Source organism: Palaemon carinicauda, chromosome 30, assembly GCF_036898095.1.
Source record: "Palaemon carinicauda isolate YSFRI2023 chromosome 30, ASM3689809v2, whole genome shotgun sequence".
Classification (NCBI taxonomy): Eukaryota; Metazoa; Arthropoda; class Malacostraca; order Decapoda; family Palaemonidae; genus Palaemon; species Palaemon carinicauda.
Genome location: NC_090754.1, coordinates 86,331,253 through 86,343,469, shown reverse-complemented (window position 1 = coordinate 86,343,469; position 12,217 = coordinate 86,331,253). Strand labels below are relative to the sequence as shown.

Genomic DNA, 12,217 nt, shown 5'->3' with positions numbered 1-12,217 from the left:
CCTTTTCTTCGGGGAAGGCGCGCAAACCCTTTCCCTCTGCGTAAGCCTTGGGCTTAACCCTAGTGGTTTATCTGAATAACTTTCGATACAACTATATTGGGGTGGTACTGTACCTTCCTGCTCCAGCTAGTCTGGTTCAGAGAGGGGGCAGTACAGCAGTGTTTTAAGTCTGAGTCTGTGTTGGTCTGGGCTTGGGGTAGAGTCTCCCTCGCTGTCTGACACAGACATAGGAGGTTTAGCCTCCTTCGGTCACTCTTGAAGGTTTCTGTAGTTATGATCCCTTCGTTCGGTGACCCTTCAGACTTGTCCTTGTTGCTGTTCCGGGTGTGGGGTGTGTCCCTTTCCCTGGAATAGCAATACCTTCCTTGCATTGGTTATAGGGAGGCAGCAAGTATTGCCGGCCTCCCTCCCCGGATTCCCCCTAGGCTGAGATGAGCTTTCTTGGCCGTGGGTGATCCTTAACCAGTGCAAGGTTGGACAGGACCCTCTTGTCCCTTTCCCTTCTGTCCTTTCCGTAATGTCATTAGTGTCTGCCTTCCTACATCCGTACCTAGCACAGGTTAGGATGGGGAGCTGACTTGGTTCCCTGCCGGCCGGCAGAGGACCTGTTACCCTTGAGTGCTGCCCGCTCCTCCCTTGGTCCCTCATCCACTCCTGTCTGTAGATCCAGTGGGCAGTGGGTTAGGAAACCTGAATTAGATTCTCCCCTTCATTTCAGCACTCTTTCGGGTGTTGGGCGTTGAGGTAGTATAGCCTCTTAGCCCGGCACCCATTCTGTTTTCTTCTTGTGTGTTGTCGAGTGCTGCCTGGTCCTCCCTTGGTCCCTAAACCACGCCTGGCTGTAGTGCAGCCGGCTGTGGTCTGGAAGCTTGAATTAGATTCTCCCCTTCCTGTCGGCACTCTTTCGGTTTGTCGGGCAGTGAGGTAGTATATCCTCTTAGCCCGGCATCCATTCTGTTTTTCTTCTTATGTGTTGTACCTTTCCGACTGCCGGCCTACGTGGCCGGCAGCCGGGCAGTCGGAGTTCTCTGGTTCTCTGCTGCTGGTTGGCGTCAGTTGTTGACCTTTGCCGGCCGGCTACTGTCTCGCCCTTGCCTGCCGGTCGCTACGAGCAGTGTGTAGCTGCTGGCCGGCAATCATTGCCGGCCGACTTTGGCTGTTGCCGATCGGCAGTTACTGCCGGCCGGCGCATGCATTGGAACCAGCGTTCTGCCGTCTTTTAGCTGTCAAGTCGTATACTTTAAAGCTGGTTATGGTGTGCGCCAGCCGACTAGTGCCGGCCGGCGCACTATCTTCTATACTGTACGAGTATTCTTCAGTATAGCATATACTGTAGGAAGAAAACTATAGCATAGTATTGGTACAACACTGTCTTTTCTAACACGATTGTGTTGTCTTGCACGACCCGTTGCTGTTGGCCTTACAGATAAGAATGTGAGTTCTTTCTTGTCTACTATCCGGTATTTTAAAATCATTCCTTAGGTGGGAGCTACACCTATTTCCTTTGGAAATTTTCCATTGATTAATCTGGCATAGATTAACCATACGATTTTAATATCTGGAAGGCTACAACAATTGGTTGTGCGGGAAATACAAGGATGTGTCTTTCCTTTCCGATTTGTTATGCTACTGTGCATATCCAGTGATACGTAGTTCACTTGATACTCATGGAAATTTCTTCTCTTTACAGGAGGACCATCCGTAGTGCGGATGTGTTTTCTGCAACGTCCGCAGTAGGACTTCTGCGGACATGGGTTTTGTAGGAGGCGTGCGGCATGCGCTGTCTCCACGGATGTTCTCCGGTATTGGGTCCCTCAGGTATGTTTCGTATGCACTAACCTATTTATTGAGGCTTTTGCTTTTCGCTTCGCTCAAAATCCGTTTTTGCCTCCCCTAGAACGGTGGATTCAAGGGATATAGCTAGGGAGAAGCTTCGTACCTGGGTGAGGGGCTTTCAGAAGATCACCTCTGGACCTTATCTTCCAAGTGAGAAGTTGAGGGCTTCCTTTTCCCTAGGGCATCAACTGTTACAGTGATTCCCAGCCTCAAGAGGAGGTCCCCCTAATTCAGATCCCGGTGGATGCTGAAAGTCGCGGTCGCCTTGCTTAGCATCCAGTTGGACGACAGGATGTCAGACGTGTCCGAACGTCTGGAGGAAGACCTCCTGGCAGAAGGCCAGGATGAAGTTCGAGCTCCGGACAAGGTAGCGGAAGAGGCCGAGAGATGTCGGCTGCTCCAGTTCAGGTCCTTGAACCTGCTCCCTCAACTTCGTCTGCTCTCGCAGTAGAGCAGGCCCTCCCTCCATTGTTGGCTTGATCCAACAAAGGCAGAGGGAGAAGAATGGGGAAGGCAGCTGCATTGTAACTGCAGGGGCATATCCGGACTGCTATGTCCGGTTGAGGGAGGTACCAGCTTCAAAGGAAGAGACAGAGCCGGAGGAGGTCGTAGTGATAGACCATGCTAGGCTCATGCTTTGCTTTCATCTTCGATGAAAGAGAGGGGCTTCATGAACTCAAAGGTAGCTGTATTTGAGTAAGAGGCTCCCTTCCTTTGTGTCTTCTGCCAGAGCCTTCCCCCTTTTTGCTGAAAGGGTTTGCGGCGGTTTTGAAACAGTCGAGGCTGGCAAGCCTTTCCCCTCCCTGGTGGAGTGTAAACCCTTGTTGCTGGCCTTTAGAAAGGAAGATTAAGTAAGCAAAACAAGGACTGGAAGGACGTCATCTTACCTTCTCAGTCAGATGTTGGAGGCGGATTTTGCCGGATGCCGGTTCGGCGAGATCCTCTCTAAGCTGTCCGGCTTTCTTTTGCGGAGAGAACTCGAGACAAAAGAAAGATTGGGCTGCCTCTTTGTCTCTTCAGTCCACTTTTGAGACGATGACAAGTGACCCCAAGGTCCATGAAATGTTCATGGTTTGTGATCAAGACTCATCTGGCCACTGTGACGAAGGATCTTTACAGCTCCGTCAGGGCGAAGAGAGCCTGTAGGGAGTTCGTGTTCGCCCGGGCTACGATGAGGCACAAGCCAAGGAAACTAATCTCCTCCAACATTTTGGGACAAAGACCTTTTCCCTAGTGAATCGGTCAAAGAGGTTGATAGGGCCGCCACGGAGGATAGAAATCTTCTCCAGGAGTGGGGCCTGTCTACCAAGAGAAATTCTTCCCCAGATGGGGGTCCCCAACCTATGAGGAAGACTAAAAGGATTAGGATACTTTCTCGGCCAGCTAAGTCAGGTAGACAACAGCAGCAACAGCATTTGCTGATGCCTTCAGTGCCCCAGATGGTGGCACAGACCCCGACCACACTTCAGTGGGTTCCCCAATCCGTGTCGGCACAGTCTCCGGCATTCAACCCATCGTTCGAGGGTCAGTCAACTTCCTGTCGAGCAAGCCTAGAGGAGCAGCCAGAGGTTCGTCCTAGGCGCCCCTCAAGGAGAAGGAGTTTCATGGGTGGTCGCGGTCAGAGAGGCAAGACCTCAGGACAACAGTCCGAGCGAGATGATATTGGTAGGAGGGAGTCTCCAGCGCTTTTGGGATCGGTGGACCTTCGATCCCTGGGTCCACAGCCTACTCAAGAAGGGACTGGGCTGGATGCTGGTACAGCACTCCATTCCACATACCCTCGGGGTTTTTTCCGACACTCACCCCCGTTCTGGAGGAGTTCATTCAAGAACTGTTAGAGGAAAAGTGATCCGAAGGGTAAAGTCCCATCTAATTCCAAGGGAGGCTGTTTTGTGGTTCCCAAGAAGGACTCGGAAAACTCGGAGTCATTCTGGACTTGTCGCCACTCAACAAGTTCATAGCGAACTACAGGTTCAAGATGCTAACACTGCAACACCTAAGGACCTTACTGCCCAAGAGGGCATTTACCGCCTCCATAGATTTGTCAGACGCCTATTGGCACGTTCCAATCAATCGTCGATTCTCCTCCTACCTAAGGTTCAGGCTACAACGAAGACTATACGCCTTCAGAGCCATGCCTCTCGGGGCTAAAAATAGCCCCAAGGATTTTTCACGAAGCTTGCGAACGTAGTTCTCAGTCCAATTATGCCTAAAGGGAATTCAGGTAGTAGCCTACCTGGATTTCTGGCTGGTGTGGGCAGCATCCAAGACAGGAATGCTTGCAAGCTTCCCTGTATGTGATCCCATTTCCTAGATTATCTAGGCATTCAAGATCAACAGAAAAAGTCTCGACTTTCTCCATCTCTAAGTTCCGGTGGTTTGGGAATCCACTGGGACCTAATGTCACACCGTTTTCTCCGTCATGGCGGAGAAAGAAAAGGAGATAGCTGGTTCTGTCAAGAGACTTCTAGATTCCGTATGGATATCAGATGCGAACTGGAGAGTGTACTGGGGTCTCTCCAGTTTTGCATCGGTGACAGACCCGGTGCTAAGAGCACAGCTAAAGAATGCAACCGGAGATTTGAGTAGTTATGCATCAGATGCGCGAAGAGATCTGAGATGACCAGTTCCGCTTCGTCTAAATACTCTTCTCAGGCCTTGGTCCCAAGCCAGACTTCTTAGGAAGTCGGTTCTTCTTCATCCACCTCCCCCGTCGGTGACGATTCACTCAGACGCCTCGAAGGAGGGATGGGGAGTTCACTCTCATCAGAAAAAGGCCCAAGGGTCTTGGTCCAGTCTATTCAAGATCTCTCACAGTCACTTTCTAGAGGCTATGACAGTCCTTCTTTCCTTAAAGAAAGTATCCCTGCGTCGCTCGATCCACATTAGGTTGGTGCTGGACAGCGAGGGGGGAGTTTGTGAGATGCTTGAATCGACAAGGATCAAGGTCACCACCTCTCAACCAGGTGATGTTGGCCATCTTCCGATTTGGGGGAAGAAGAAGTGGTACCTGTCAGCAGTTCACCTTCAAGGAAGTCCGCAATGTGACAGCGGACGCTCTATCCAGGTTCACACCGATAGAGTCGGAATGGTCCCTAGACGCAGGATCATTCTCTTTTATTCTGAGGTCCAAGTCCCAGAACTGCAGATACAGTAGACCTCTTTGCGACGAAAGACAACAAGAAGTTGCCCCTGTATGTGTCCCCGTACGAGGACCCCTTGGCGGAAGCAGTGGACGCGATGTCCCTCGACTGGAACAGATGGTCCAGGATTTATCTGTTCCTCCTCACAACCTTCTGTTGAGGGTCCTCAACAAACTGAGATCATTTAAGGGGAGTAGCGGCAGTAGTGGCCCACAAGTGGCCGAACAGTGTGTGGTTCCCTCTGGCATTGGAGCTACGGTTGGAGTTTCTACCGCTACCAGATCCAGTTCTGACCCAGCGAGTCCAGAAGTCAATTGTCTGCGCTTCATTACAGAAAAACCCGGACCCAGCAGCTCATGATTTTCTCTCCTTAACAGGTGAGAAAGTGTTTTCGGGATTTCGAAAGCCAGCATAGACTTCCTAGAGGATTATAAGTGCAAATCTATTAGAAGGCAATATGAGTCATCTTGGAGAGAATGGGTAGCCTTTGTCAGGCGAAGAATCCGCAGGAGATCACGACGGACTTCTGCTTATCTTTCTTCATCCATCTCCATGGTTATGGTTCGGCGGCTAACACGATTTTAACGTGTAGGTCTGCTTTGACATGACCATTCTATATGCCTCCAGGTCGACCTCGCTAACGAGATCTTTTATAAAAGTTCCGAAAGCCTGCGCTAGGCCTCAGACCTTTAGCACCTCCAAAGCCCAATTCATGGTCTTTAGAAAAGTTCTTCATTTTTGCTTCGCTGTTGAACAATAAGGAGTGTGCGTTAAGGATTTGACCCATAAGTTATCCTCCTTTTTGCACTCGCGTCCGGGGCCAGGGTTAGTGAGATCGTACCCCTCTCGAGAGAGGAAGGTCGTGTTCAGTTCCTGGATGGGGAGAACTGAACCTGTTTCCGGATCCTACGTTTCTCACCAAGAACGAGTTACCCACCATCAGGTGGGGTCCCTGAAGAATCTGCCCTCTGAAAGAAGATGCATCTCTATGTCCAGTAGAATGCCTAAAGGTCTATCTTCGTAGAACTTCAGACTTCAAGGGTGGTCAACTGGTCAGGGGGAGAAACGTCAGGCTCAAATTTATCACTGAAACAACTCAGGGCGAAAATCACGTATCTTATTCGCAGAGCGGATCCTGACTGTTCACCCACAGGTCACGATCCGAGGAAAGTTGCTTCATCCTTAAACTTCTTTAGTTGTAGGGATTTTGAACATCTTCGTTCATACACTGGCTGGAAGTCTTCCAGAGTGTTCTTTCGTCACTATGCGAAGCAAGTTGCAGCAACTAAGAGGATCTGTGGTAGCAGTGGGTCGCGTCGTTAACCCTGCTGTTTAACTCTGCGAGGAACAGTAGTTTTAATTGGGACAATTAATTCCAGGGTTGAGTATGTAGTCACATGCTGTACTACAAACTATGTGAGGGCACTGGGTGACCCACGTTGACTGTTCACTTTCAAAGGTGAACCTAGCATAAGTTGCAAACATGCGTGCCGAGCGTTTCTAACGCTATGTGGACTGATTAGTAATACAGACTTTTGACTTTGATACTTTGGTATCTTAAAAGTGGCTCCAATGTTTTTCTTTCAGATAAACAAGTTTCTGTTTACTATCATACTTATGCTTAAAGTTTTGGTTATCCTCCTCTTATATATAGATATATATATATATATATATATATATGATTGTGGTTAACCTGTCTGTTTATTGTCTGTCAATAAAATGGTTCTTGAGAACCTTGCGTCTCTTCACCTGTGAGCATTCATTCTATGTATATTTATCTGGGGATAATTCTAATAGAATGTTCCTTTATGCAAGCTAATATTGCATTGGTTTATACTTTCCCTTAGCTGGAGGACTCCATCCCATAAAGGGATGGTGGCGGATTTACGAGTTTCCTCCTAGGCGGATATAAACCTTTGTCCAATACGTGTATTGAGCGGAGGACTGGTCAACTCATAATCTACCAATACGCTAACCATTACTCACCTATGGTTGATTGACTAACACACTAGGTAACCTACTGTACAGAACTAAATTCTTTTCCTGAGCTTTCTTTCATGGCATTTTAATTCTTGCTACCTTTCAGATGTAATTGTACATTATTAACACAACTTCAGTACATCACCACGACTCATTAAACTAGTCACCGCCACACCACGCTTTGTATACTTTAAAAAAAAAAAAGCACTTGTTTGTATCTAACTGTGCTCAGTGTTCATGTAGAGTAAAAAAATACCCGCTAATAGTGGGTGCTTGAAATGCACCAAAAATTGAAAGCAAAAGTAGAAAAAGGTTTTAATGAAGCACAATTATCTTTTTTAGTCATGATTTTTCAAAATGGATAATGTCTAGTTAAACTTGTTGGTCTGAGCTAATGAATCGAATGCTGTGCTTCAAGGTTTTGTTTACCGTGAAATATTGTAAATACAATATTACTAGTTTTTTTTTCAAAGAATGTTTGAATATTTATCCTACCACTAAAGGAAAAAATTGGTAACAAAAATAAATAAAACATCACTAAATGTTTACAAAGTTTTATAGTGAATAACTTTGTCTCAGCCTCCCCCCACCATGTTTGTGTGTGTGTGTGTGCAGGTCTCTCTCTATCTCTCAGAGCAGTAAAAAACCTTATGTTACATGTATGTAAATTAACATCTCTTTTCATCATTTTTATCTACATTATTTTCAGCTTATTTCCTTTTAATTACATTTAATTCTTTCCTGCAAAATAAATTAATGCAAGCATTTTAGTTAAAATAGTAAATAAATGAAAATTAGTGCAATCAGTCAGATCTGCTTATTTGCCATTTTCACCAACACAGATCTCCTTATTTGCCATTTTTCACCAACACTCCTAACTCCCATTCATCCAGTTTTGCCTCTTCATGCCACATTCTACAAAATAATCTTGTAAGTATTTGGGTCACTTCATTTTTGGGCCCCTATCATCTCAGCAGTTATTCCATTGTATCCAAGGGCTCTCCATCTCTTCCGTTTTTTAATGATAGCTTTGACTTCAAACACACTGAATTCATTCATGGGCGCATAAGGTCTTCCTCAGCTTCAGGTATATCAATCAAATGATATATTATTACATTACTGTATACATTTTTCTGTTAATGAAAAGGTAAAAAAAAAAATTGCACAAAAAGTACATAAAAACTTGGAAAAAAAGAGCATTAGGCTGCTGGAATTGGACATCTCGTCTCTTGACTAGTTGAAAAAATTTTCCTTATTGTTTGAATACCAGGGATTTTGACCTGGATTATTTTTTCTAAATTACTTTGTTCGAGAGGCAGTTTATCCTGCTGGAAGTTCAATATTATAAATAGAAGTTCCACTGTTCAGTACATTGATATGTTATGTATTAATTACATTTCCTGTCAATGTGTGTGTGTGTAAAACACACACACACACACACACTCTCTCTCTCTCTCTCTCTCTCTCTCTCTCTCTCTCTCCGTAAGAAATAAAACCACTTCATTGGGTTTTCACAACGTCCTAGGGAACTTTATAGCAAGGCCAATGTTACTTAAGGTTATAGAAAAAACAAATACCCTGTAGTCAATTATTTCTTCAAATAATGAAGATATAGCGGTCTTTAAATGATGACGTCATCCTTACTGCATCGTCTGCATGACTGAGTTTGATGGAATCGTCTTTTTGTATAATTTTGCATTCTCTCTCTCTCTCTCTCTCTCTCTCTCTCTCTCTCTCATTATTTTAAACTGCCATTTATACAAATACTGTAATACCAATGCTCAACTCTTTCTTAGAATCAAATGATGGTTGATTCTCTCTCTCTCTCTCTCTCTCTCTCTCTCTCTCTCTCAATTAGAACTGCCATCTAGATCAATCAAATGCTATCACTCCAAAGTTAAATTCTCTCAGTATAAAATGATTCATGATTCTCTCTCTCTCTCTCTCTCTCTCTCTCTCTCTCTCTCTCTCTCTCTCTCTCTCTCTCTCTCGTGTTAGGTTAAAGTTACAGATTAGGATATGACATTGATTGCAAGGAATTACTGTGTAAAGTGTACCTTTACTATGAGAAGTCAAGTAGGCTATGCTATAGTATGTTTCTTACTTATCATTAAGTCAAACTCCCCCAAACTGTATGTTGAATGGAGGTTCCATTGTTTTTATGGTTTTAAATTTAATTTCTTTTTATAGTTTATTGATAAATGATGTCGGTGTTGATAACCTTTGATGTCAGGATGCCAAAAAACCCAAAATCAATCAATCAATCATGCAAGAACATTTCCCTTCTTACTATGCGCCCACACAGCCAGTAAAGAAACCCACGGCGAAAAGTTAATCCTTCCTCACAACCCAAGTCTAATCACTATGGACAGAACTACTTAACAATGAGGTCTTTAAATTTCCTAAGCTGTCAGTGGGTGGGCATTTTTATGCATATGTTCACTGTACCCAATCATTGCTGTTAACTGCAACCTTGTATGAATCCCTTGCAAAGCATTTTCAACTAAACTTTGAGACCGTCAGTTTTAGAGGATAGCATCCCATTATGGCATATGTAGGTCATATGAGGTCTGAGAGTGTTGTGGGAATAGGTAATGTGCCTTGCCAGTAATTTGTGGAATTTTGAATATGTCACTGTGAAAAAAATAATAAAATTTTTCTTCTTACATTTGCAGATGATAGAGGAGACCCTGTTGCTCTTACCCCATCTGATGTATCCCTTGTTCCTTTGTCCAAAGCTGAAGATGGAAGACCTCCAACTTCCTATCGAAGGTAAGCATGTAGAATTTGTATACTTGATTGACAATTTTTGGGGTAATATTCTTACACCTTTAATATTGATATCATTACTAGCTAAGCTATAACCCTAGTTGGAAAAGCAGGATGCTATAAGCCCAGGGGCTCCAGCAGGGAAAATAGCCCAGTGAGGAAAGGATACAAGAAATTATTATTTAATTAATAGTAGCATTGAAATAAACGTCTCGACTATAAACTGTATTCCTATGTAGATACAAACTTCAGAGTTATTTAATAGTGTTACTACTGCTTGTGTTTTCTACGACCGGTTTAATCAAAATTTGGTTGATTGCGTCATGCTTCATGTTGGTAAACACAGCGCATGCGCTAGGAGGAAGCTGGAGGTTGCTCAGTGCGTCTCTTCACAACACTACCGGTCGCAAAGTGAAAAGGTTCTCTCACTTCCACTCTACAATTGAGCCTTTTGCATTCACCTCGCCTATCCTTTTGGTGTTTAGCATTCCTGACTTGTGTTTTTCCATAATTCATGAACATTTGTGTGCCTACTCATTACCTTTGCCAACTTAGTTGCAGCAAAGGTTGTGCTTTGAAGGCTTATTTTTGTAATCTGTGAGTGTTTGTGATTCGTATACCTCAAATTCTATTTGACTGAATCTCATGAAATGTGGTGGGATGATTGGCCATGATCCAAGGACAATTTTGTTTGTTTTTGGGAGTAATTTGATCAGAAGTCAAGGTCAAAATCACAAAAAGGTGAAAAATGAATCACAAAACTAAAAACTACTTGACCTAACTCATTAAATTTAGTGGGAAGATTGGCCGTGATTCAAGGACAATTAGATTAGATTTTGGGAGTGATTAGGTCAAAAGGTCAAGGTCATGAAAAGGTGAAAAATTTCTTTTTGTTATATTGTGGTAAATTTTTATCCATGTCAAATGTACATAATTCATTTGCTTATCTTGTAATATACAATATGATACAGTGATGTTATTACCCGTCTTTCTGTATTTATTTGTTTGTATGTCTGTTCGTGTGAATGTGATTAGCATAACTCAAAAACTATTTGACCTAATCTCATGAAATTTGGTGGGATGATTGGCCATGATCTAAGGACAATTTGATTAGATTTTGGAAGTGATATGGTCTAAGGTCAAAAATGTCTTTTTGCTGTTTCGTAGTAAATTTTTATCTGATTTGCATGAAACTAGTGCCAAATCCTCGTATTCAGTTGCATATCTTGAAATATACAACATGATATAGGCAAAGAATTGTGCTTAAACGAATGTCGTTCTAGTTAACTGTGAGTTACGAGTGAGTGAGTGCTTGTGTTCTGTAAATCGCAGTATTTACGCATTTTCCCGGGACGACATAGCGTCGTGTGTGGCGTCTTTTTGAGCTGGATGGACATGGAGACACTCCCTTCTTGATTCTCTTGTCTAGACAAGAGGGGTTCAAGAGAATATCCATGTAATTATTGCAAGGATTGGTATCCCTCCCAGCGATAGAGCTGTGCCTCTTGCCATAGGTATCTGAAAGAGATTTCTTCATGGCCGAGTCTCCTCCCAATGGGAGATGGAGAACAATCTCTTCTTAAGCAGCGAGAACCTCCCTACAATATTACATGTCGAGAGTTAGCTGAAGCTTTAGGTTCAAAAGACACTCATCAATAGAGAGTTGAATACACACAATGAGACCTTGAGGATTCAGGTCCTAGCACATTGTACAGAATGATCATCAAACAGATGTATTCTATAAGACGATCTCGCTAAAGGGAACCTAGAGTTGGGTAAGCTTTTCCCCTAAGTCAAAAGGCAACAGTGTTGGATGGGAAGAACCTTCATTTCCCAACACATACTCAGGAACCAGGTATGCTTTATGACGTTGATGCCCCTAAACTGAGGTCTCCTCTACAAAGTCTTAAGTGATCTGTAGAAGCTTATAAATGGGGCAGTCGGAACACTTTACCTGTGGTCACACCCCAAGACTTCCTTTTCACCCCACCCTCTTCTTCCCTACCTAGAGTAGGGAAGTTGAGTAGGAGTGTCACTGATACCTATGCTTTTTAGGATTTAAGCAGGAGAATAATCCAGACAGATTACGCTGAACCCACCACCATCTCAAGGCATGATGATGTCATCCCGCGCATCAACCTTGCCTCTACTGAAGATTTTTCTTCTTGCGCAAGGAAAACCCACTATTCATCTCAGGATATTCCCTGCGAAGACAGTTCGTATACTAGCATTATGCACGAGTATTTTTCTCCGCAATTCAGAAAGGCTGAGGCTCCCTTCATGGGAAGTTTGGATGGTGGCTAAAATCATGGCCCCACGAACAGGCTTGTTGAGCATAAGATGATTGATTTTTCGGGGATTCCTCCTTCACGTAGAAGGTGAAGGTAGGAAAGGACACTTTTATCACACGCCTGCAACGTTAGTCTGACTTGAAAGTCAGCCTGACAAAAAGGTGCAGAAGAGGTCTGCATCGAAGACGAAAAAGAGGC

At 44.1% G+C, this 12,217-nt stretch overlaps 1 protein-coding gene across 2 annotated transcripts in view; it reads left to right on the top strand.

The window, feature by feature from the left end:
* Positions 1-12,217, top strand: part of LOC137623335 (TP53-binding protein 1-like) — a 315,782-nt gene that overhangs the window by 197,342 nt on the left and 106,223 nt on the right. For both annotated transcript variants that reach the window (XM_068354144.1, XM_068354143.1), the window contains exon 7: positions 9,635-9,731. In XM_068354144.1, the coding sequence (XP_068210245.1) occupies positions 9,635-9,731 (97 nt within the window). The remainder of the gene's footprint in view (positions 1-9,634; positions 9,732-12,217) is intronic.